Source organism: Oncorhynchus mykiss, chromosome 18 (genome assembly GCF_057628025.1).
Source record: "Oncorhynchus mykiss isolate SJ-2025 chromosome 18, ASM5762802v1, whole genome shotgun sequence".
In the NCBI taxonomy this organism is placed as follows: Eukaryota; Metazoa; Chordata; class Actinopteri; order Salmoniformes; family Salmonidae; genus Oncorhynchus; species Oncorhynchus mykiss.
In genome coordinates, this window is record NC_143039.1 from 62,802,175 (window position 1) to 62,829,540 (window position 27,366).

Sequence of the window (27,366 nt, forward strand, 5' to 3'; positions counted from 1 at the left end):
GTAAAACAAGCTTATATTTTGGGTTCTGATGGGGTATGACAGTTCAACTAAGCTCATGAGGCATTTATAAATTATATTTCTCAAGAATCAATGGGTATGTGACATCATCAAGTATTCATACCCCTTGACTTATTCCCCATTTTGTTGTGTTAAAGTCTGACTTCAAAATGGATTAAATGTATTTTTCTCTCTCCCATCTACACAGAATACCCAATAATGCCAAAGTAAAAACCAGTTATTTTAAATGTTTGCCATTTTATTGAAAATGAAATACAGAAATATCTCATATCTCAGAAAAAAAAACAATTGAATCCATTTTGATTTCCCGCTGTAATAAAACAAAATGTGGAATAAGTCAAGGGGTATGAATACTTCTGAAGGCATTGTATATCAAGAATTAAAAACTCCAACGATGGATGTAGCAATCACATATTGCCCCTTTAATAAATGTACGTCAAAATTCAAATTTCTCTTCAACATTGATGAATGTGATTATTGTTGTTGTCAAATCCATGTGCCCAGTTATAAACTTCTGGTAGCCTACTTAATGTGTTTGCTAAACCCCCCCACCAAACCAAGTTTTGATCTAAGCTACTGTGGCTAAAAGTTTGTCAGAAAAACAACAACTGTCCAGCTGTTGAATAACCATCCACCCTCGAAATTAGTTGGCTGTGAACTCTGCCTTTTAATGATCAAAAATGATGTACAGTACCAGTCAAAGGTTTGGACACACCTACTCGTTACTTTTTCTTTATTTTTACTATTTTCTACATTGTAGAATAATAGTGAAGACATCAAAACTATGAAATAACACATATGGAATCATGTAGTAACCAAAAAAAGTGTTAAACAAATCAAAATATATTTTAGATTAATCAAAGTAGCCAACCTTTGCCTTGATGACAGCTTTACACACTCTTGGCATTCTCTCAACCAGCTTCATGAGGTAGTCACCTGGATTGCATTTCAATTAACAGGTGTGCCTTGTTAAAAGTTACTTTGTGGAATTTCTTTCCTTCTTAATGCATTTGAGCCAATCAGTTGTGTTGTGACAAGGTAGGGGTGGTATACAGAAGACAGCCCTATTTGGTATGAAAAGCAAGTCCATATTGTGGCAAGAACACCTCAAATAAGCAAAGAGAAATTACAGTCCATCATGACTTTAAGACATGAAGGTCAGTCGCAAAAACCATCAAGCCCTATGATGAAACTGGCTCTCATGAGGACCGCCACAGGACAGGAAGACCCAGAATTACCTCTGTTTCAGAGGATAAGTTCATTAGAGTTAACTGCACTTCAGATTGCAGCCAAAATAAATGCTTCACAGAGCTCAGCGTACAGACACATCTCAACATCGACTGTTCAGAGGAGACTGCGTGTATCAGGCCTTCATGGTTGAATTGCTGCAAAGAAACCACTACTAAAGGACACCAATAAGAAGAAACCACTACTAAAGGACACCAATAAGAAGAAAAGACTTGATTGGGCCAAGAAACACGAGCAATGGACATTAGACCGGTGGAAATCTGTCCTTTGGTCTGATGAGTCCAAATTTGAGATTTTTGGTTCCAACTGCTGTGTCTTTGTGAACTGATGATATCCGCATATGTGGTTCCCACCATGAAGCATGGAGGAGAAGGTGTGATGGTGTGGGGGTGCTTTACTGGTGACACTGTCTGTGATTTATTTAGAATTCAAGGCACACTTAAAAAGCAAGGCTACCACAGCATTCTGCAGCGATATGCCATCCCATCTGGTTTGTGCTTAGAGGGACTATCATTTTTCAACAGGACAATGACACAAAACTTGCCTCCAGGCTGTGTAAGGGCTATTTGACCAATGAGAGTGATGGAGTGGTGCATCAGATGACCTGGCCTCCACAATCACCCGACTTCAACCCAATTGAGATAGTTTGGGATAAGTTGCACCTCAGAGTGAAGGAAAAGCAGCCAACAAGTGCCCAACATATGTTGGAACTCTTTCAAGATTGTTAGAAAAGCATTCCACATGAAGCAGGTTGAGAGAATGCCAAGACTGTGCAAAGCTGTCATCAAGGCAAATGTTGGGTACTTTAAAGAATCTGAAATGTAAAATATATTTTTATTAGTTTCACACTTCTTTGGTTACTACATGATATTTGTTATTAAGAAGTTTTGATGTCTTCACTATTATTCTACATTGTAGAAAATGTTAAATATAAAGAAAACCCCTTGAATGAGTAGGTGTGTCCAAACTTTTGACAGGTACTGTATATACGGGACATTCAATTTGAAAATATATCAATCTATTGCATTATATGAGCTATTCTACTTTCTGGATTGTTATTGATGACCCTGTGCCTTGGCAATTCTCGACCCCAGTGACCTGCTTTGTTCAGGGCTCAGAACATAGTATGCCTGTAGGTCACACACTACTCTGACCCACTCTACACACTGAGAGAACACACTACTCGGACCCATTCTACACACTGAGGCTACACACTACTCTGACCCACTCCACAGACTGAGGATACACACTACTCTGACCCACTCTACACTGAGGCTGCAAACTACTCTGACCCACTACACTGAGGCTACACACTACTGTTACCCACTCCACACGCTGAGGCTACACACTACTCTGACCCACTCTACACACTGAGGCTAAACACTACTCTGACCCACTCTACAAACTACTCTGACCCACTCTACACTGAGGCTACACACTACTTTGACACAGTCGACACTGAGGCTACACACTGCTCTGACCCCAATATACACTGAGGCTACACTACTCTGACCCACTCCACAGACTGAGGCTACACACTACTCTGACCCACTCTACACTGAGGCTACAAACTACTCTGACTCACTATACACTGAGGATACACTACTCTGACCCACTCCACACACTGAGGCTACACACGACTCTGACCCACTCTACACACTGAGGCTACACACTACTCTGACCCACTCTACACACTACTCTGACCCACTCTACACTGAGGCTACACAATACTCTGACCCACTCCACACACTGAGGATACACACTACTCTGACCCACTCCACACACTGAGGCTACACACGACTCTGACCCACTCCACACACTGAGGATACACACTACTCTGACCCACTAAACTGAGGCTACACACTACTCTGACCCACTCTACACTGAGGATACACACTACTCTGACACACTATACACACTGAGAGAACACACTACTCTGACCCATTAACCTCGACACAGAGGCTACACACTACTCTGACCCACTCCACACACTGAGGCTACACACTACTCTGACCCACTCTACACACTGAGAGAACACACTACTCTGACCCACTCTACACACTGAGGCTACAAACTGCTCTGACCCACTTCACACACTGAGGATACACACTACTCTGACCCCACTATAGACTGAGGCTACACACTATCTGACCAACTCTACACTGAGGTTACACAATACTCTGACCCACTAAACTGAGGCTACACACTACTCTGACCCACTCAACACACTGAGACTACACACTACTCACAACCACTCTACACTCAGGCTACAAACTACTCTGACCCACTCTACACTGAGGCTACACACTACTCTGACCCACTCGACACTGAGGCTACACAGTACTCTGACCCAATCTACACTGAGGCTACACACTACTCTGACCCACTCTACAAACTACTCTGACCCACTCTACACTGAGGCTACACACTACTCTGACCCACTCGACACTGAGGCTACACACTACTCTGACCCACTCTACAAACTACTCTGACCCACTCTACACTGAGGCTACACACTACTCTGACCCAGTCGACACTGAGGCTACACTACTCTGACCAACTCGACACTGAGGCTACACACTACTCTGTCCCCAATATACACTGAGGTTGCACACTACTTTGACCCACTAAACTGAGGCTAAACACTACTCTGACCCACTCTACACTCAGGCTACACACTACACTGACCAACTCTACACTGAGGCTACACACTACTCTGACCCACTCCACACACTGAGGATACACACTACTCTGACCCCACTATGCACTGAGGTTACACACTACTCTGACCCACTAAACTGAGGCTACACACTACTCTGACCCACTCTACACTGAGGCTACACACTACTCTGCCCCACTCTACACACTGAGCGAACTCACTACTCTGACCCATTCCACTACACTGAGGCTACACACTACTCTGACCCACTACACTGAGGCTACACACTACTCTGACCCACTCCACACACTGAGGCTACACACTACTCTGACCCACACTACACACTGAGGCAACACACTACTCTGACCCACTCTACACAATGAGCCTAAACACTACTCTGACCCACTCTACCCTGAGGCTACACAATACTCTGACCCACTCCACAGAATGAGGCTGCACACTACTCTGACCCACTCTACACACTGAGGCTACACACTACTCTGACCCACTCTACACACTGAGGCTACACACTACACTGACCCACTACACTGAGGCTACACACTACTCTGATCCACTACACTGAGGATATACACTACTCTGACCCACTACACTGAGGATACACACTACTCCGACCCACTACACTCAGACCCACTCTACACACTGAGGCTACACACTTTTCTGACCCACTCGACACTGACGCTACACACTACTCTGACCCACTCGACACTGAGGCTACACACTACTCTGACCCATTCTACACTGAGGCTACACACTAATCTGACCCACTTTACACACTGAGGCTACACACTATTCTGACCAACTCTACACTGAGGCTACACACTACTCTGACCCACTCCACACACTGAGGATACACACTACTCTGACCCCACTATGCACTGAGGTTACACACTGCTCTGACACACTAAACTGAGGCTACACACTACTCTGACCCACTCTAAACTGAGGCTACACACTACTATGCCCCACTCTACACACTGAGAGAACTCACTACTCTGACTCATTCCACTACACTGAGGCTACACACTACTCTGACCCACTCTACACACTGAGAGAACACACTACTCGGACCCATTCTACACACTGAGGCTACACACTACTCTGACCCACTCCACAGACTGAGGATACACACTACTCTGACCCACTCTACACTGAGGCTGCAAACTACTCTGACCCACTACACTGAGGCTACACACTACTGTTACCCACTCCACACGCTGAGGCTACACACTACTCTGACCCACTCTACACACTGAGGCTAAACACTACTCTGACCCACTCTACAAACTACTCTGACCCACTCTACACTGAGGCTACACACTACTCTGACACAGTCGACACTGAGGCTACACACTAGTCTGACCCCAATATACACTGAGGCTACACAACTCTGACCCACTCCACAGACTGAGGCTACACACTACTCTGACCCACTCTACACTGAGGCTACAAACTACTCTGACTCACTATACACTGAGGATACACCCTACTCTGACCCACTCCACACACTGAGGCTACACACGACTCTGACCCACTCTACACACTGAGGCTACACACTACTCTGACCCACTCTACACACTACTCTGACCCACTCTACACTGAGGCTACACAATACTCTGACCCACTCCACACACTGAGGATACACACTACTCTGACCCACTCCACACACTGAGGCTACACACGACTCTGACCCACTCCACACACTGAGGATACACACTACTCTGACCCACTAAACTGAGGCTACACACTACTCTGACCCACTCTACACTGAGGATACACACTACTCTGACACACTCTACACACTGAGAGAACACACTACTCTGACCCATTCAACTCGACACAGAGGCTACACACTACTCTGACCCACTCCACACACTGAGGCTACACACTACTCTGACCCACTCTACACACTGAGAGAACACACTACTCTGACCCACTCTACACACTGAGGCTACAAACTGCTCTGACCCACTTCACACACTGAGGATACACACTACTCTGACCCCACTATAGACTGAGGCTACACACTATCTGACCAACTCTACACTGAGGTTACACAATACTCTGACCCACTAAACTGAGGCTACACACTACTCTGACCCACTCAACACACTGAGACTACACACTACTCACAACCACTCTACACTCAGGCTACAAACTACTCTGACCCACTCTACACTGAGGCTACACACTACTCTGACCCACTCGACACTGAGGCTACACAGTACTCTGACCCAATCTTCACTGAGGCTACACACTACTCTGACCCACTCTACAAACTACTCTGACCCACTCTACACTGAGGCTACACACTACTCTGACCCACTCGACACTGAGGCTACACACTACTCTGACCCACTCTACAAACTACTCTGACCCACTCTACACTGAGGCTACACACTACTCTGACCCACTCGACACTGAGGCTACACTACTCTGACCAACTCGACACTGAGGCTACACACTACTCTTTCCCCAATATACACTGAGGTTACACACTACACTGACCAACTCTACACTGAGGCTACACACTACTCTGACCCACTCCACACACTAAGGATACACACTACTCTGACCCCACTATGCACTGAGGTTACACACTACTCTGACCCACTAAACTGAGTCTACACACTACTCTGACCCACTCTACACTGAGGCTACACACTACTCTGCCCCACTCTACACACTGAGAGAACTCACTACTCTGACCCATTCCACTACACTGAGGCTACACACTACTCTGACCCACTACACTGAGGCTACACACTACTCTGACCCACTCCACACACTGAGGCTACACACTACTCTGACCCACACTACACACTGAGGCAACACACTACTCTGACCCACTCTACACAATGAGCCTAAACACTACTCTGACCCACTCTACCCTGAGGCTACACAATACTCTGACCCACTCCACAGAATGAGGCTGCACACTACTCTGACCCACTCTACACACTGAGGCTACACACTACTCTGACCCACTCTACACACTGAGGCTACACACTACACTGACCCACTACACTGAGGCTACACACTACTCTGATCCACTACACTGAGGATACACACTACTATGACCCACTACACTGAGGATACACACTACTCCGACCCACTACACTCAGACCCACTCTACACACTGAGGCTACACACTTTTCTGACCCACTCGACACTGACGCTACACACTACTCTGACCCACTCGACACTGAGGCTACACACTACTCTGACCCATTCTACACTGAGGCTACACACTAATCCAAGATGGCGTAGCAGCAGGACGTGTTGTCGTGTCCCTTGTATATATCGTTTGTTTTCGTTTCGTTTTCGTTTTTTTTCTTCACATATCTTTAAAACTTTTTGCTGAACCTCAACTTCTTCTAAATACTCTCCTGCAACCCGCCTCACCCAACGTAGCTTTTTTTCCTAAAGTATTTATATTTACTTCGGATCTGGAACCCCTCAACTGAAGCTAGCCAACTAGCCAACTAACTACCAGCTTCAGCAAAACATTGCTAGCGGTCTTCAGCTAACCGGTCAGCTAACCGGTCATCAGCTAACCTTTAGCTCGGAAAGCTCTCGCCAGTTCGAACAACGCGACTCTAACCAGAGCATAACGGACCTATCTATTATTTTATTTTTTTTATTTTTCACCCCCGGATTCCCATCGCAAACGGAACATTTTGAGCTCCTGGGCTACAATACCCAGACCCACGACCGGTCCATTGATGTCACCGCATGAAGAGGAATAAACAGACTCCCCCCATCGCGACGTCCCCAAAGGCTAACTCTCTAGCCCTTGCTATCTCCTTGCTTGCAAATTCGGCCTGCTAACTGCTAGCTTGTTTAGCCCGGTCTGCTAACTGCTACCGTGTTTAGCACCGTCTACTAACTGTTAGCTTGTTAGCACAGGCCTGCTAACCATCTGAATCGCCGCGTCCCAAACACTCACTGAACCCATATTTACTTTCTATCCCTTTTCGATTTTTAATTTGTTTATACCTTCCGGTAACCTGCCTCACCCAATGTGATACGGAACCGCTATTATCTTTACATTTTTAGAACACACTCAAGAACCTTCAGAAGCTAACCAGCTAACTGGCTACAAGCTATTTAGTCATTGTTAGTTTTCTAACCTGGATAACACTCGCCAGTCCAGCTTCCCTGCCCCATCCACCGCTGCCCCTTGGACACTGATCACTTGGCTACATAGCTGATGCATGCTGGACTGTCCATTAATTCACGGTAATCCATTCTGCTTGTTTATGTTTTATCTGTCGGCCCCAGCCGCACTTAGGCTCTGTGTGTAGTTAATCCGACCCTCTCTGCCTAATCAATCGCCATTCTACCTGCTGTTGTTGTGCTAGCTGATTAGCTGTTGTTGTCTCACCTACTGTTTTAGCTAGCTCTCCCAATTCAACACCTGTGATTACTGTATGCCTTGCTGTATGTCTCTCTCAAATGTCAATATGCCTTGTATACTGTTGTGCAGGTTAGTTATCATTGTTTTAGTTTACAATGGAGCCCCTAGTTCCACTCTTTATACCCCTGATACCTCCTTTGTCCCACCCCCCACACATGCGGTGACCTCACCCATTACAACCAGCATGTCCAGAGATACAACCTCTCTCATCATCACCCAGTGCCTGGGCTTACCTCCGCTGTACCCGCACCCCACCATACCCCTGTTTGCGCATTATGCCCTGAATATATTCTACCATGCCCAGAAACCTGCTCCTCTTATTCTCTGTCCCCAACGCCCTAGGCGACCAGTTTTGATAGCCTTCAGCCGCACCCTCATACTACTCCTTCTCTGTTCCGCGGGTGATGTGGAGGTAAACCCAGGCCCTGCATGTCCCCAGGCACCCTCATTTGTTGACTTCTGTGATCGAAAAAGCCTTGGTTTCATGCATGTCAACATCAGAAGCCTCCTCCCTAAGTGTGTCTTACTCACTGCTCTAGCACACTCTGCTAACCCTGATGTCCTTGCCGTGTCTGAATCCTGGCTCAGGAAGGCCACCAAAAATTCTGAGATTTCCATACCCAACTATAACATCTTCCGTCAAGATAGAACTGCCAAAGGGGGAGGAGTTGCAGTCTACTGCAGAGATAGCCTGCAAAGTAATGTCATACTCTCCAGGTCCATACCCAAACAGTTCGAACTACTAATTTTGAAAATTACTCTCTCCAGAAATAAGTCTCTCACTGTTGCCGCCTGCTACCGACCCCCCTCAGCTCCCAGCTGTGCCCTGGACACCATTTGTGAATTGATCGCCCCCCATCTAGCTTCAGAGTTTGTTCTGTTAGGTGACCTAAACTGGGATATGCTTAACACCCCGGCAGTCCTACAATCTAAGCTAGATGCCCTCAATCTCACTCAAATCATCAAGGAACCCACCAGGTACAACCCTAACTCTGTAAACAAGGGCACCCTCATTGACGTCATCCTGACCAACTGGCCCTCCAAATACACCTCCGCTGTCTACAACCAGGATCTCAGCGATCACTGCCTCATTGCCTGTATCCGCTACGGAGCCGCAGTCAAACGACCACCCCTCATCACTGTCAAACGCTCCCTAAAACACTTCTGCGAGCAGGCCTTTCTAATCGACCTGGCCCGGGTATCCTGGAAGGACATTGACCTCATCCCGTCAGTTGAGGATGCCTGGTCTTTCTTTAAAAGTAACTTCCTCACCATTTTAGATAAGCATGCTCCGTTCAAAAAATGCAGAACTAAGAACAGATATAGCCCCTGGTTCACTCCAGACCTGACTGCCCTCGACCAGCACAAAAACATCCTGTGGCGGACTGCGCTAACATCGAATAGTCCCCGCGATATGCAACTGTTCAGGGAAGTCAGGAACCAATACACACAGTCAGTCAGGAAAGCTAAAGCCAACTTCTTCAGGCAGAAGTTTGCATCCTGTAGCTCCAACTCCAAAAAGTTCTGGGACACTGTGAAGTCCATGGAGAACAAGAGCACCTCCTCCCAGCTGCCCACTGCACTGAGACTAGGTAACATGGTCACCACCGATAAATCCATGATTATCGAAAACTTCAACAAGCATTTCTCAACGGCTGGCCATGCCTTCCGCCTGGCTACTCCAACCTCGGACAACAGCTCCCCCCCCCCCGCAGCTACTCGCCCAAGCCTCTCCAGGTTCTCCTTTACCCAAATCCAGATAGCAGATGTCCTGAAAGAGCTGCAAAACCTGGACCCGTACAAATCAGCTGGGCTGGACAATCTGGACCCTCTATTCCTGAAACTATCCGCCGCCATTGTCGCAACCCCTATTACCAGCCTGTTCAACCTCTCTTTCATATCGTCTGAGATCCCCAAGGATTGGAAAGCTGCCGCAGTCTTCCCCCTCTTCAAAGGGGGCGACACCCTGGACCCAAACTGTTACAGACCTATATCCATCCTGCCCTGCCTATCTAAGGTCTTCGAAAGCCAAGTCAACAAACAGGTCACTGACCATCTTGAATCCCACCGTACCTTCTCCGCTGTGCAATCTGGTTTCCGAGCCGGTCACGGGTGTACCTCAGCCACGCTCAAGGTACTAAACGATATCATAACCGCCATCGATAAAAGACAGTACTGTGCAGCCGTCTTCATAGACCTTGCCAAGGCTTTCGACTCTGTCAATCACCGTATTCTTATCGGCAGACTCAGTAGCCTCGGTTTTTCGGATGACTGCCTTGCCTGGTTCACCAATTACTTTGCAGACAGAGTTCAGTGTGTCAAATCGGAGGGCATGCTGTCCGGTCCTCTGGCAGTCTCTATGGGGGTGCCACAGGGTTCAATTCTCGGGCCGACTCTTTTCTCTGTATATATCAATGATGTTTCTCATGCTGCGGGCGATTCCCTGATCCACCTCTACGCAGACGACACCATTCTATATACTTCCGGCCCGTCCTTGGACACTGTGCTATCTAACCTCCAAACGAGCTTCAATGCCATACAGCACTCCTTCCGTGGCCTCCAACTGCTCTTAAACGCTAGTAAAACCAAATGCATGCTTTTCAACCGTTCGCTGCCTGCACCCGCACGCCTGACCAGCATCACCACCCTGGATGGTTCCGACCTTGAATATGTGGACATCTATAAGTACCTAGGTGTCTGGCTAGACTCTAAACTCTCCTTCCAGACCCATATCAAACATCTCCAATCGAAAATCAAATCAAGAGTCGGCTTTCTATTCCGCAACAAAGCTTCCTTCACTCACGCCGCCAAACTTACCCTAGTAAAACTGACTATCCTACCGATCCTCGACTTCGGCGACGTCATCTACAAAATTGCTTCCAACACTCTACTCAGCAAACTGGATGCAGTTTATCACAGTGCCATCCGTTTTGTCACTAAAGCACCTTATACCACCCACCACTGCGACTTGTATGCTCTAGTCGGCTGGCCCTCGTTACATATTCGTCGCCAGACCCACTGGCTCCAGGTCATCTACAAGTCCATGCTAGGTAAAGCTCCGCCTTATCTCAGTTCACTGGTTACGATGGCAACACCCATCCGTAGCACGCGCTCCAGCAGGTGTATCTCACTGATCATCCCTAAAGCCAACACCTCATTTGGCCGCCTTTCGTTCCAGTTCTCTGCTGCCTGTGACTGGAACGAATTGCAAAAATCGCTGAAGTTGGAGACTTTTATCTCCCTCACCAACTTCAAACATCTGCTATCTGAGCAGCTAACCGATCGCTGCAGCTGTACATAGTCTATTGGTAAATAGCCCACCCATTTTCACCTACCTCATCCCCATACTGTTTTTATTTATTTATTTTTATTTTTCTGCTCTTTTGCACACCAATATCTCTACCTGTACATAACCATCTGATCATTTATCACTCCAGTGTTAATCTGCATAATTGTAATTATTTGCCTACCTTCTCATGCCTTTTGCACACAATGTATATATAGACTCCCCTTTTTTCTACTGTGTTATTGACTTGTTAATTGTTTACTCCATGTGTAACTCTGTGTTGTCTGTTCACACTGCTATGCCTTATCTTGGCCAGGTCGCAGTTGTAAATGAGAACTTGTTCTCAACTAGCCTACCTGGTTAAATAAAGGTGAAATAAAAAAATAAATAAAAAATAATCTGACCCACTTTACACACTGAGGCTACACACTATTCTGACCAACTCTACACTGAGGCTACACACTACTCTGACCCACTCCACACACTGAGGATACACACTACTCTGACCCCACCATGCACTGAGGTTACACACTACTCTGACACACTAAACTGAGGCTACACACTACTCTGACCCACTCTAAACTGAGGCTACACACTACTCTGCCCCACTCTACACACTGAGAGAACTCACTACTCTGACCCATTCCACTACACTGAGGCTACACACTACTCTGACCCACTACACTGAGGCTACACACTACTCTGACCCACTCCACACACTGAGGCTACACACTACTCTGACCCACACTACACACTGAGGCAACACACTACTCTGCCCCACTCTACACAATGAGCCTAAACACTACTCTGACCCACTCTACCCTGAGGCTACACAATACTCTGACCCACTCCACAGAATGAGGCTGCACACTACTCTGACCCACTCTACACACTGAGGCTACACACTACTCTGACCCACTCTACACACTGAGGCTACACACTACACTGACCCACTACACTGAGGCTACACACTACTCTGATCCAATACACTGAGGATACACACTACTCTGACCCACTACACTGAGGATACACACTACTCTGACCCACTACACTCAGACCCACTCTACACACTGAGGCTACACACTTTTCTGACCCACTCGACACTGAGGCTACACACTACTCTGACCCACTCGACACTGAGGCTACACACTACTCTGACCCATTCTACACTGAGGCTACACACTAATCTGACCCACTTTACACACTGAGGCGACACACTACTCTGACCCACTCTAAACTGAGGCTACACACTACTGTAACACAATCCACACGCTGAGACTGCACAATACTCTTACCCACTCGACACTGAGGATACACCCTACTCTGACCCACTCTACACTGAGGCTACACACTACTCTGACCCACTTGACACTGAGGCAACACGCTATTCTGACCCACTACACAGACTGAGGATACACACTACTCTGACCCACTCGACACTGAGGCTACACAGTACTCTGACCCAATCTACACACTGAGGCTACACACTACTCTGACCCACTCTACACTGAGGCTACACACTACTCTGACCCACTCCACACACTGAGGATACACACTACTCTGACCCCACTATGCACTGAGGTTACACACTACTCTGACACACTAAACTGAGGCTACACACTACTCTGACCCACTCTAAACTGAGGCTACACACTACTCTGCCCCACTCTACACACTGAGAGAACTCACTACTCTGACCCATTCCACTACACTGAGGCTACACACTACTCTGACCCACTACACTGAGGCTACACACTACTCTGACCCACTCCACACACTGAGGCAACACACTACTCTGCCCCACTCTACACAATGAGCCTAAACACTACTCTGACCCACTCTACCCTGAGGCTACACAATACTCTGACCCACTCCACAGAATGAGGCTGCACACTACTCTGACCCACTCTACACACTGAGGCTACACACTACTCTGACCCACTCTACACACTGAGGCTACACACTACACTGACCCACTACACTGAGGCTACACACTACTCTGATCCACTACACTGAGGATACACACTACTCTGACCCACTACACTGAGGATACACACTACTCTGACCCACTACACTCAGACCCACTCTACACACTGAGGCTACACACTTTTCTGACCCACTCGACACTGAGGCTACACACTACTCTGACCCACTCGACACTGAGGCTACACACTACTCTGACCCATTCTACACTGAGGATACACACTAATCTGACCCACTTTACACACTGAGGCGACACACTACTTTGACCCACTCTACACTTGAGGCTACACACCACTCTGACCCACTACACTGAGACTACACACTACTCTGACCCACTCTAAACTGAGGCTACACACTACTGTAACACAATCCACACGCTGAGACTGCACACTACTCTTACCCACTCGACACTGAGGATACACCCTACTCTGACCCACTCTACACTGAGGCTACACACTACTCTGACCCACTTGACACCGAGGCAACACGCTATTCTGACCCACTACACAGACTGAGGATACACACTACTCTGACCCACTCGACACTGAGGCTACACAGTACTCTGACCCAATCTACACACTGAGGCTACACACTACTCTGACCCACTCTACAAACTACTCTGACCCACTCTACACTGAGGCTACACACTACTCTGACCCCATCGACACTGAGGCTACACACTACTCTGACCCACTCTACAAACTACTCTGACCCACTCTACACTGAGGCTACACACTACTCTGACCCACTCGACACTGAGGCTACACACTACTCTGACCCACTCAACACTGAGGCTACACACTACTCTGACCACAATATACACTGAGGTTACACACTACTTTGACCCACTAAACTGAGGCTAAACAATACTCTGACCCACTCTACACTGAGGCTACACACTACTCTGACCCACTCTACACTGAGGCTACACACTACTCTGATCCACTACACTGAGGATACACACTACTCTGACCCACTACACTGAGGATACACACTACTCTGACCCACTACACTCAGACCCACTCTACACACTGAGGCTACACACTTTTCTGACCCACTCGACACTGAGGCTGCACACTACTCTGACCCACTCGACACTGAGGCTACACACTACTCTGACCCACTCGACACTGAGGCTACACACTACTCTGACCCACTCGACACTGAGGCTACACACTACTCTGACCCATTCTACACTGAGGCTACACACTAATCTGACCCACTTTACACACTGAGGCTACACACTATTCTGACCCACTCTACACTGAGGCTACACACTACTCTGACCCACTCCACACACTGAGGCTACACACTTCTCTAACCCACTCCACACACTGAGGCTACACACTACTCTGACCCACTCTACACTGAGGCTACACACTACTCTGACCCACTACACTGAGGCTACACACTACTTTGACCCACTCTACAGTGAGGCTACACACTACTTTGACCCACTCTACACTTGAGGCTACACACTACTCTGACCCACTACACTGAGACTACACACTACTCTGACCCACTCTAAACTGAGGCTACACACTACTCTGACCCACTCTACAGTGAGGCTACACACTACTCTGACCCACTCCACACACTGAGGCTACACACTACTCTAACCCACTCCACACACTGAGGCTACACACTACTCTGACCCACTCTACACTGAGGCTACACACTACTCTGACCCACTACACTGAGGCTACACACTACTCTGACCCACTCTACAGTGAGGCTACACACTACTTTGACCCACTCCACAAGCTGAGGCTACACACTACTCTGACCCACTACACTGAGACTACACACTACTGTAACACAATCCACACGCTGAGGCTGCACACTACTCTTACCCACTCGACACTGAGGATACACCCTACTCTGACCCACTCTACACACTAAGGCTACACACTACTCTGACCCACTCTACAAACTACTCTGACCCACTCTACACTGAGGCTACACACTACTCTGACCCACTTGACACTGAGGCAACACGCTATTCTGACCCACTCTACACACTGAGGATGCACACATCTCTGACCCACTCTACACTGAGACTACACACTACGCTGAGCCACTACTCTGACCCCCTCTACACACTGAGGCTACACATTACTCTGACCCACTACACTGAGGCTACACACTACACTGACCCACTCTACACTGAGACTACACACTACGCTGAGCCACTACTCTGACCCACTCTACACTGAGGCTACACACTACTCTGACCCACTACACTGAGGCTACACATTACTCTGACCCACTCTACAGTGAGGCTGCACACTACTTTGACCCACTCTACACTGAGGCTACACACTAACAACCCAGTCATGGTTAACCCAGTCATGGTTGACCCAGTCATAGTTAACACAGTCATAGTTGACCCAGTTGTAGTTAACTCAGTCTTAGCAGTCATAGTTAACCAAGTCATAGTTCACCCAGTTATTGTTAACCCAGTTAACCCACCCCTCCTGTACTCCCTGTTCACCCACGACTGCATGGCCAGGCACGACTCCAACACCATCATTAAGTTTGCAGACAACACAACAGTGGTAGCCCTGATCACCGACAACGACGAGACAGCCTATAGGGAGGAGGTCAGAGACCTGGCCGGGTGGTGCCAGAATAACAACCTATCCCTAAACGTAACCAAGACTAAGGAGATGATTGTGGACTACAGGAAAAGGAAGACCGAGCATGCCCCCATTCTTATCAATGGAGCTGTAGTGGAGCAGGTTGAGAGCTTCAAGTTCCTTGGTGTCCATATCAACAACAAACTAGAATGGTGAAACACACCAAGCCAGTCGTGAAGAGGGCCGACAAAGCCTATTCTCCCTCAGGAAACTAAAATGATTTGGCATGGGTCCTGAGATCCTCAAAAAGGTTCTACAGCTACAACATCGAGAGCATCACTGCCTGGTACGGCAATTGCTCGGCAAAGGAACTACAGAGGGTAGTAAATACGGCCCAGTACATCACTGGGTCTAAGCTGCCTGCCATCCAGGACCTCTACACCAGGCGGTGTCAGAAGAAGGCCCTAAAAATTGTCAAAGACCCCAGCCACAGACTGTTCTCTTTACTATCGCATGGCAGGCGGTACCGGAGTCCCAAGTAGGACAAAAAGGCTTCTCATCAGTTTTTACCCCCAAGCCATAAGACTTCTAAACAGGTAACCAAATGGTTACCCGGACTATTTGCATCGTGTGCCTCCCCCAACCCCTCTTTTACGCTGCTGCTATTCTGTTTATCATATATGCATAGTCACTTTAACTATACATTCATGTACTGTGCATACTACCTCAATTGGGCCGACCAACCAGTGCTCCTGCACATTGGCTAACCGGGCCATCTGCATTGTGTCCCGCCACCCGCCAACCCCTCTTTTATGCTACTGCTACTCTCTGTTCATCATATATGCATAGTCACTTTAACCATATCTACATGCACATACTACCTCAATCAGCCTGACTAACCGGTGTCTGTATGTAGCCTCGCTACTTTTATAGCCTCACTACTGTATATAGCCTGTCTTTTTACTGTTGTTTTATTCCTTTACTTAACTATTGTTCACCTAATACCTTTTTTGCACTATTGGTTAGAGCATGTAAGTAAGCATTTCACTGTAAGGTCTACCTACACCAGTTGTATTCGGCGCACGTGACAAATAAACTTTGATTTGGTTTGATCATGGGAAAACTAGCTACTCCAATATTCACCACCCTTTTTATTTTATTTTTTATTTGACCTTTATTTAACTAGGCAAGTCAGTTATGAACAAATTCTTACTTTCAATGACGTGCCAGGAAAAGTGGGTTAACTGCTTGTTCAGGGACAGGTTGACAGATTTTTACCTTGTCAGCTCGGGGATTAAATCTTGCAACCTTTCGGTTACTAGTCCAACGCTCTAACCACTAGGCTACCTGCAACCCCACTAAACGAAGACCTAACCTGGGCCCTGGACTGTCTGTAAATTCACTACATCATTGCCGTTCCTAAACAAGCCTAACTAGACAATGACACAAATTTGGCAGAGCGGATACACACTGCCACTCATGTACAGTAGAACCATACTTCATTTGATCCCCCTGTTGCAGGATAGCTTTCCTTCAATGCAGGACATGTAAAACTTGTAGTGTATTTGAGTTTTAAAAATACTTCTGAAGTTTGTAATTTCCACTTAGAAATTTCACCTTCTACAACAATATCCATTAATTATAATGCACACAAAAATTCACATTTCTTGTTGCTGCAGGATCATAACAATGTAAATCCGGGGCAGGTAATTTGAAAGTCTATCCTACTTTCTGGACTGTTATTGATGACCCTGGTCACTATTTTCACTATTTTCAGAGCCAAGTCACTGAACTGTGAAATCTCATTATGGTAGCATATTGACCATATGCAGTGGGGCAAAAAAGTATTTAGTCAGCCACCAATTGTGCAAGTTCTCCCACTTAAAAAGATGAGAGAGGCCTGTAATTTCATCATAGGTACACTTCAACTATGACAGACAAAATGAGAAAAAAAATTCAGAAAATCACATTGTATGAATTTTAATGAATTTATTTGCAAATTATGGTGGAAAATAAGTATTTGGTCACCTACAAACAAGAAAGATTTCTGGCTCTCACAGACCTGTAACTTCTTCTTTAAGAGGCTCCTCTGTCCTCCACTTGTTACCTGTATTAATGGCACCTGTTTGAACTTGTTATCAGTATAAAAGACACCTGTCCACAACCTCAAACAGTCACACTCCAAACTCCACTATGGTCAAGACCAAAGAGCTGTCAAAGGACACCAGAAACAAAATTGTAGACCTGCACCAGGCTGAATCTGAAATCGGTAAGCAACTTGGTTTGAAGAAATCAACTGTGGGAGCAATTATTAGGTAAGACATACAAGACCACTGATAATCTCCCTCGATCTGGGGCTCCACGCAAGATCTCACCCCGTGGAGTCAAAATGATCACAAGAACGGTGAGCAAAAATCCCAGAACCACACGGGGGGACCTAGTGAATGACCTGCAGAGAGCTGGGACCAAAGTAACAAAGCCTACCATCAGTAACACACTCCGCCACCGGGGACTCAAATCCTGCAGTGCCAGACGTGTCCCCCTGCTTGTCCAGGCCCGTCTGAAGTTTGCTAGAGAGCATTTGGATGATCCAGAAGAAGATTGGGAGAATGTCATATGGTCAGATGAAACCAAAATATAACTTTTTGGTAAAAACTCAACTCGTCGTGTTTGGAGGACAAAGAATGCTGAGTTGCACCCAAAGAACACCACACCTACTGTGAAGCATGGGGGTGGAAACATCATGCTTTGGGGCTGTTTTTCTGAAAAGGGACCAGGACGACTGATCCGTGTAAAGGAAAGAATGAATGGGGCCATGTATCATGAGATTTTGAGTGAAAACCTCCTTCCATCAGCAAGGGCATTGAAGATGAAACGTGGCTGGATCTTTCAGCATGACAATGGTCCCAAACACACCGCCCGGGCAACGAAGGAGTGGCTTCGTAAGAAGCATTTCAAGGTCATGGAGTGGCCTAGCCAGTCTCCAGATCTCAACCCCATAGAAAATCTTTGGAGGGAGTTGAAAGTCCGTGTTGCCCAGCAACAGCTCCAAAACATCACTGCTCTAGAGGAGATCTGCATGGAGGAATGGGCCAAAATATCAGCAACAGTGTGTGAAAACCTTGTGAAGACTTACAGAAAACGTTTGACCTCTGTCATTGCCAACAAATGGTATATAACAAAGTATTGAGATAAACTTTTGTCATTGACCAAATACTTATTTTCCACCATCATTTGCAAATAAATTCATTAAAAATCCTACAACGTGATTTTCTGGATTTTTTTTCTCATTTTGTCTGTCATAGTTGAAGTGTACCTATGATGAAAATTACAGGCCTCTCTCATCATTTTAAGTGGGAGAACTTGCACAATTGGTGGCTGACTAAATACTTTTTTGCCCCACTGTATTTGATCTGTTAAAAAAATAGTGGAAATATACGGAATAGGGTATCATTTGGGATGCAACAACATATTTTTTGTTTGTGAATGTTTTGAAAGGGGATGAGCAGGTAATCACAATGTCTTCCATTTTCTCATACAGACATGCCACCCATGGTGGACGTCAAGGGCGAGCCAGGGCCACAAGGAAAACCTGGACCCAGAGGCCCATCTGGTCCATCAGGACTTCCGGGAAAACCAGGACTGGGAAAACCAGGTTTCAATGGCCAGCCTGGCCCTCAAGGGCCTCCAGGCTTTCCCGGCATTGGGAAGCCCGGACTTCCAGGTCTCCCAGGAAAGGGGGGCATGAAGGGGATGCCCGGGAATAATGGTGAGGTTGGGCTCAGGGGTGAACCAGGTCCCAGAGGACTTCCAGGTCAACCAGGTCTCCCCGGGCCAGCTGGCCTGTCTCTGAATGGCAAACCGGGGCTTCCCGGCGGCAGGGGCCAACCTGGGTCTCGTGGAGAACCAGGACAGAAAGGTGGACCTGGAAATCCCGGGGAGCGTGGAATCAATGGGGAGAATGGCAATGGGAAGCCAGGGATACCAGGACCCAGGGGCCCCATCGGGCTTAGGGGCCTACCAGGGCCCGCTGGTAACCCGGGTGTGGGCAAACCAGGACTGAACGGGCTTCTTGGTCCATCTGGGCCGAAAGGGGATCAGGGGCTCCCAGGAGAAATAGGAGAGCCAGGTGAGGCCGGCAATCCAGGGCTGCAAGGCCAGCCAGGACCCATTGGATTGGGCAAGCCTGGTAATGATGGATTGCCTGGAGGACCAGGTCCACTTGGGCCTAAAGGTGAGCCAGGGCTGAGGGGTTCTCCGGGGTTTCCTGGAACTCCTGGCTATGGCAAGCCTGGTCTTTCTGGGCTGAAAGGAGACACAGGCCTTTCCGGGGGACCAGGGGTACCTGGGGATAAGGGTGAGCATGGGATTGAGGGGCAGCCAGGAGACATGGGTCCAGACGGACTCCCAGGACCACCAGGATTACAGGGCCCCATGGGGCTCCCAGGAAAACACGGCATGCCCGGCCTGAAGGGAGAGTTGGGTCCCCAGGGTCATCCAGGTCTGCCAGGGTTCAGAGGGGATCAGGGTCCCGGTGGTCTGTCTGGAAAACCTGGTATTCCTGGAGACAAAGGCCCGCCGGGTCCTAATGGGGCTATCGGAAAACCAGGGCCCAAAGGTGAGGCAGGGCATATAGGACTGCCAGGAAACCCAGGTCTTTTAGGCAATCCTGGACCAAAAGGGGAGTTTGGGTTTGTTGGGTCTCCAGGACCAAGAGGCCAGTCTGGTATCCCTGGTCTTCAGGGGCCTTCAGGGCCAATGGGGCCACAGGGTATCCCAGGTCTGAAGGGCGAATCTGGGCTGCCTGGTCTTCCAGGGCTGGGCATGCTTGGAGAAAAGGGAGGTCCTGGTCCTCAAGGTCCCCAAGGAAAACCAGGCAACTCTGGGCTTAACGGCAACCCAGGCCCACCTGGGCCACCCGGGCCCCCTGGCCCTGCAGGAAATGGTCAAACCATCGTGTCTGGGCTAACGGATTCAGAGTTGGGCGGAGGCGAGGTACCAAACGGGAGGAACCCAAAACCGCAGTTTGGCCGTGCAGAGCTCTCTGCCTCACTGGCACCAGCATTTACTGCCATCCTCACCACACCCTTCCCTCCCTCCGGGATGCCCATCAAGTTCGACAGGACCCTGTACAACGGGCAGAATGCCTACAACCCTGCCACCGGTATCTTCACCAGCCCCATGTCTGGCGTCTACTACTTTGCCTACCACATGCACGTAAAGGGACTCAATCTGTGGGTGGCGCTGTACAAAAACAATGTTCCCGCCACATACACCTACGACGAGTACAAGAAGGGCTACATGGACCAGGCGTCTGGCAGCGCCGTCCTTGAGCTGAAGGAGAACGACCAGGTGTGGATGCAGATGCCCTCGGACCAGGCTAACGGGCTCTACTCCACCGAATACATCCACTCGTCCTTCTCAGGGTTCCTGCTCTGTCCCACATAACGCCTTGCTAGTCAACTATCTCCTAGGGTAACCCCTAGTGTCCCTATATAATAACACCTGCAGCCATAACAGAATAACACCACCTGTAGAATGTTATCATCAACAACGACAGAAAAGACTCTGTGAACGAAAGACAGAAAGAGTTAAATAACAGGAGAAGGATACTTCATGCTGTGCTCTGTGTTTTTATCTCTTTCTTTCAAATGTCAGTTTTTTTGTTATTTTTTTGGTTGTTGCTTATATTATTATAATTATTGTTATTGTCATAATTGTATTATTTTTATTTTGCCGTTGGCGTCAATATTGCTGTTGTTTATTGGATTCAGACTTTTAAGTGCCTTACATTGTAATGCGTAAGTAACAGTTATTAGACCTACCCATGTGACTGCATATCCTACTCAAATGCTCTGATCAGTAGGATGACATCGTTGGACCCTGGGGCTCCGATTGGTTCCCCTGGCTGCAGTCACTTCCTGCACAAAAACCTCCCATTTCCTCCCGTGTGCGTGTCCTCCATTTTATGTCAAGAGCTTGCTTATTTAAATAAATATTTCACATAAAGATGTACCATTACACATACAGTATGAACAGTGTATTCAATTAACAAAATGTTCACATTTAAAAAAAATGTAAAGACCTGCTATAGGGATCGATGGATCGTTGTTTATCAGTAAGCTCTGATGTTTTGACGGTCAACTTCCAGTTGTCTGTTGGGTGATAATTTCCTGGCTCTATAAGAGGCTTGTGCTGAATGGATTGGTGCTGATAATAGAAGCTGATGGTTTTGGATTGTGGCTATTACTTGATCAAAAATAAGTAATTGGAGTATCCAACTGATTCACACAAATCTCTCTTTGACAAAGCATCAATATACAAACCAGTAACCTAAAGAAGTATAAATATATAGGACACATTAAATAGACAACTGAATAAATCTATAAATAAATGTGTATGTTAATCATTATATTAATAAATACATTTGTGTCAGCTAATGGACAGAAAGAATAGGCCAAATGCATTAGGATCAATGCCATGTTTCCCTGCATCGATCCATCCTGTGGCTATTCCCATTAATCACGTGCACTGCAGATCCCTTTATTACATTCTCTATGCCACACATACAGTATACCATTGACATCACTGCTTTTTGTGTCCACTAACGCCAAGGCTGTGACCGAGCAATCAATGCCCTGGGGCCTTTCACATTAACATTTAGAGTGAATATTCTGAGCGAAAGCTCATGTGAAAAGCCTCATTCCGTCTACAAACTACAAATCTTTCAGCATTTCACAGATCGACAACTGGCTAGAGGCCATCCAACCTGTTTCTACAGAATAACCCTTTGAAGGTTCAGATCCAACCAAACGGGTGCATAGGGTGCAGTTCAAATGATCTCCTACATCTTACACAGCCCTCCCAGTATATGGTGCTATGGTGTTGAATTCATTGTGTTTATACGCGTACAGTAACAATTTCCAATCCACCGTAAACCTCACCATAACAAAGGTTAACCATTCATATCCATCTTTAGGAACTGTACATCGCCAGCCAAAATGGTTTACCCATTCCTCAGTTTGATGGAACATGTGATATTGCCACAGGATATTCTTAGCCGATGTCTTCTGACAGAATATGAAAGAGGGTGCACTTTCGGAAATCAGAATGCATGGATCTCCAAATGAATAAGTAAAGGGAGAGAGAGAGGCCTGGTGGTTGTGAAATCCTGATTGCATAACAGTTAACATGGCTCTGCTATTCTGGGAGAAACGGTGGGACAAAGGTGAGAATTGTGTTTGCCATGTGAGTTTTACTGGTGCTGTGTGGAATGAGGCTGTATCTCCGGCTGTAACTCTTCTCACTGTGTGTATGTGTCTGTCTGTTTTACACACACACACTCAACTCCCATCCGTTAAAACTTCACCTGGGTGAATTATGAACTTCATGGACCGTGGACAGTGTTTTTTGGGAGCATGCACTTCTAGTCAATATTCCACCAGTTTGAATTGAAGATTTGATCCGGTTCAAATAGGATGTGTGTGTCTTCATGGCAATTAAGTAAATGGCCCTCATAGCTTGGGAAATGTCACAACAGAAGAGAGGAATTCTGTTTGGTACAATTAGTGGGCTACATACCCACTGGCCACAGATGACAGTTCAACATCTAGTTTTGATTTACATTTGGTTGAGTTGTCAACTAATGTTAATTCAAAGTGAAACAATGTTGATTCAACCAGTTTTTGCACAGTCATGCAAAGATGAGAAACGTACAATAGAGATGGGGGAAATGTATGCAATGTAAAAACATTATATTGTTGGAAAAAACATGCTAGACTTTTAAAACAAGGGGTTATTGACTAACACTGGGCAGGTTACAAATCATGAAGGTATTTTTGTGCATTAATTCTGTGAATTTGGTCGGCAAACTGATAGTAGACATGGGAGAATCTGGGACGGAATGAACGGGACAATATCTATCTTAAAGTCCTTCATCTTCCAGAAACCTTGGGCTCAAGGTTATATCATACAGTATATCACACTTCCTTATTGTAAATTCAATGTAGGGATATCATATTGTATGTTTCAAGATTTAGAGATATTAAACACTTTTATAAATGGTGGGAATACAAAGTTTAGACTACCCTGATGATATTCATTGTGAAATTAGCAGAATGTTTAGTAGCACCCATCTCTTTTCCTTTGTCTAGATTTTGAGATCTGCAACAGTACAACTTTTTATCTAGTATTAATTTGAACTTATCAACACGAATTGGAGTATTTAGAGTACTAAATAGGTAGAAAACACTTAACAGAAAAAGGCTATGTCAATAACTAAATTTGGACAAAAATGCAGATAGAAGCTCTCAAATACCCAAGAGGTCACCCTGTATTCAGACTAGAACCTGAGGCCAATATTAAATCAAAATGGGTATTCAGCCCCCCCCCCCCAAAACAAAAATAAAAAAAATAACATCATGCATGTTGGATTATCGTTACAATTTTCTGCATATTAGACTAATCAAAACATACTGTATTGCTGTGCCTGAATAATTGTCCTAGACATCCTGGAGAAATTGTCGGTTTTGACTGAGTAGAACCTTGAGTCTCACAATCAGTATTTTAAATGTATGTAGGTCTAATGGAGGCACTTTCACTGGTCTGTTTGTGGCCCCTTTTCTCTCATCATTATCTGAACATACCTAAAGCAAAGTCTATGTGTCATTATTGTTGTGTGAGTCTACCAGACAATTTAAGGCTTGTTTTGGTTATGTACTGTATGTTGCCTTTTTATTGCCTCATTCTTTCAGACATTTGGAATGCTGTTTTGGAGTGGAGTGGCTAGACTATAACTCTCCTTTTTTATATTCTTTGTCATAGACAATGTCACTTGGTTGCAGAGTTTGCAGTGCGTGTGCAAAAACATTTTTCTCCCAATGTACTGCCTTGATTACAAACTGACTTGTTTTCTATTCAATGAAGAAAAAAAAAAAAATGTAAAAAAATTGTTTCTACTTTAATAAGCCTTGCTTCGGTTTTAAGGGATATTTGTTTGTTATAGTTTGGAGATAGATACAAACGGTCATTCCCATTTGCACATGACATTAATGAAGATGTATTTATACATTTGTTATAATTTAACAGGAATGCCAAAACCGACCACCGAAGCATGGTAGAAATGGTATGTAACAGCATTGAATGAGTTAAGAGCATTTAGAACATGAATTCAGCATTCTAGCATTGTTCATGAAGGATTTTTTGTGTGATTTTTTGTTCATTTGTTGTGTAATGTACAATGTATCAACCTATAGGATTATTTGTCTTGTACATGGCTATTGTGTGCACTCTATGCAATAGAACTTGGGTATAAAATGCACTCTTTTAGCTAGATTTTTTTTGGTCTGCTTATACAAAATGTACAGTACTTGATTGTATTGATACCACATCAATAAATACTTTCTTGTATATTCGTGTTGCTTTTTTTCTAGATTCCATATCCATTTGAAACGCATCACATTTGGTGACAGAGAGTATTAGTAGTGTAGGCTTACTGTCTGGGCCTTAGTATAAAACCAAGGTATGAATCAACACAGACTGCTCACAGAACATTATGCACTATACAAATAACTATAGAAGTCACTCTGGATAATAAAGACTGTCTGCTAAATGAATATGCTGGGGCTCCACCTACCCATAGCCGTTTATTAGCATAGGCCTTGTTTTCTACAAAAACACACATCCATCACGCATGGGAAGCAAGAGCTACTACTGTTCACAGACACATCAGTTTGGCCAAAGTTGGGTGGGCTATCAGTTGATTATAGCGAATGTAGATGATGTAAATCAGCTAGATCGCTGGTTAGCTAGTTAATTATGCTGTCCAAACAATCTATCTAGTCTTTACTTTTTGGGTGTGTTATGTTGCTGACATAGAGAGCTTGAGACTATAAGATTTTTTCTGCATTTTTGTCAAAATGTAGTTATTGACATAGCCTTGTCCTGTTAATGTTCTCTACCTATACTACCATTCAAAGGTTTAGGGTCATTTAGAAATGTCCTTGTTTTTGAGAGAAAAGCACATTTTTTGTCCATTAAAATAACATCAAATTGATCAGAAATACAGTGTAGACATTGTTAATGTTGTAAATGACTATTGCAGCTGGAAACAGTCGTTTTTTATGGAATATCTACATAGGCCCATTATCAGCAACCATCACTCCTGTGTTCTAATGGCACATTGTGTTAGCTAATCCAAGTTTATCATTTGAAAAGGCTAATTGATCATCAGAAAACCATTTTGCAATTACGTTAGCACAGCTGAAAACTGTTGGACTGACTAAAGAAGCAATAAAACGGGCCTTCTTTAGACTAGTTGAGTGTCTGGAGCATCAGCATTTGTGGGTTCGATTACAAGCTCCAGAAACAAATAACTTTCTTCTGAAACTCATCAGGCTATTCTTGTTCTGAGACATGAAGGCTATGTGGGAAATTGCCAAGAAACTGAAGATATTGTATAACGCTGTGTACTACTCCCTTCACAGAACAGTGCAAACTGTCTCTAACCGGAATAGAAAGAGGAGTGGGAGGCCCAGTGCACAACTGAGCAAGAGGACAAGTACATTAGTGTGTCTAGTTTGAGAAACAGACGCCTCACAAGTCCTCAACTGGCAGCTTCATTAAATAGTACCCGCAAAACACCAGTCTCAACATCAACAGTGAAGAGGGGACTCCAGGATGCTGGCCTTCTAGGCAGAGTTGCAAAGAAAAGGCCGTATCTCAGACTGGCCAATAAAAATAAAATATTAAGGTGGGCAAAAGAACAGAGGCACTGGACAGAGGAACTCTGCCTAGAAGGCCAGCACCCCGCAGTCGCCTCTTCATTGTTGCAATTGAGACTGGTGCGAATGTGCATGTGCTAATTGAATCTCCGTTTACGGTGGCATACGTCTCCAAATACTAATTAAAAAGTATGGATTTCCCCCAAAAAAGAAAGTCATGCAACAACAGTCTACAAACTTAGGTAGGCCTACACGGTAGTTGTTTAAGAATGTACATGTTTTAAGTATAGACAGCATAGCCAGTCGAAAGAGTTGGAGGTTCATTTCAAAAACTCTAGATGGCGCTCAACTCCGTGGAGTTACAAGCAGGCCGACATCTTTTAATGACATGAACAATGTCCTGTTCAATGTGATGTTAGTTTCTCATAAGAATC

General features: G+C 45.8%; 1 protein-coding gene across 1 annotated transcript in view; it reads left to right on the plus strand.

Annotated features, from left to right (window-relative positions):
• Window positions 1-25,619, plus strand: part of LOC110496553 (uncharacterized) — a 123,967-nt gene extending 98,348 nt beyond the window's left edge. The window contains exon 3 of the mRNA XM_036953301.2: window positions 19,753-25,619. Coding sequence (XP_036809196.1) covers window positions 19,753-21,659 — 1,907 coding nt within the window. The 3' untranslated portion in view covers window positions 21,660-25,619. The remainder of the gene's footprint in view (window positions 1-19,752) is intronic.
• The last annotated feature ends 1,747 nt before the right edge of the window (window positions 25,620-27,366 follow it).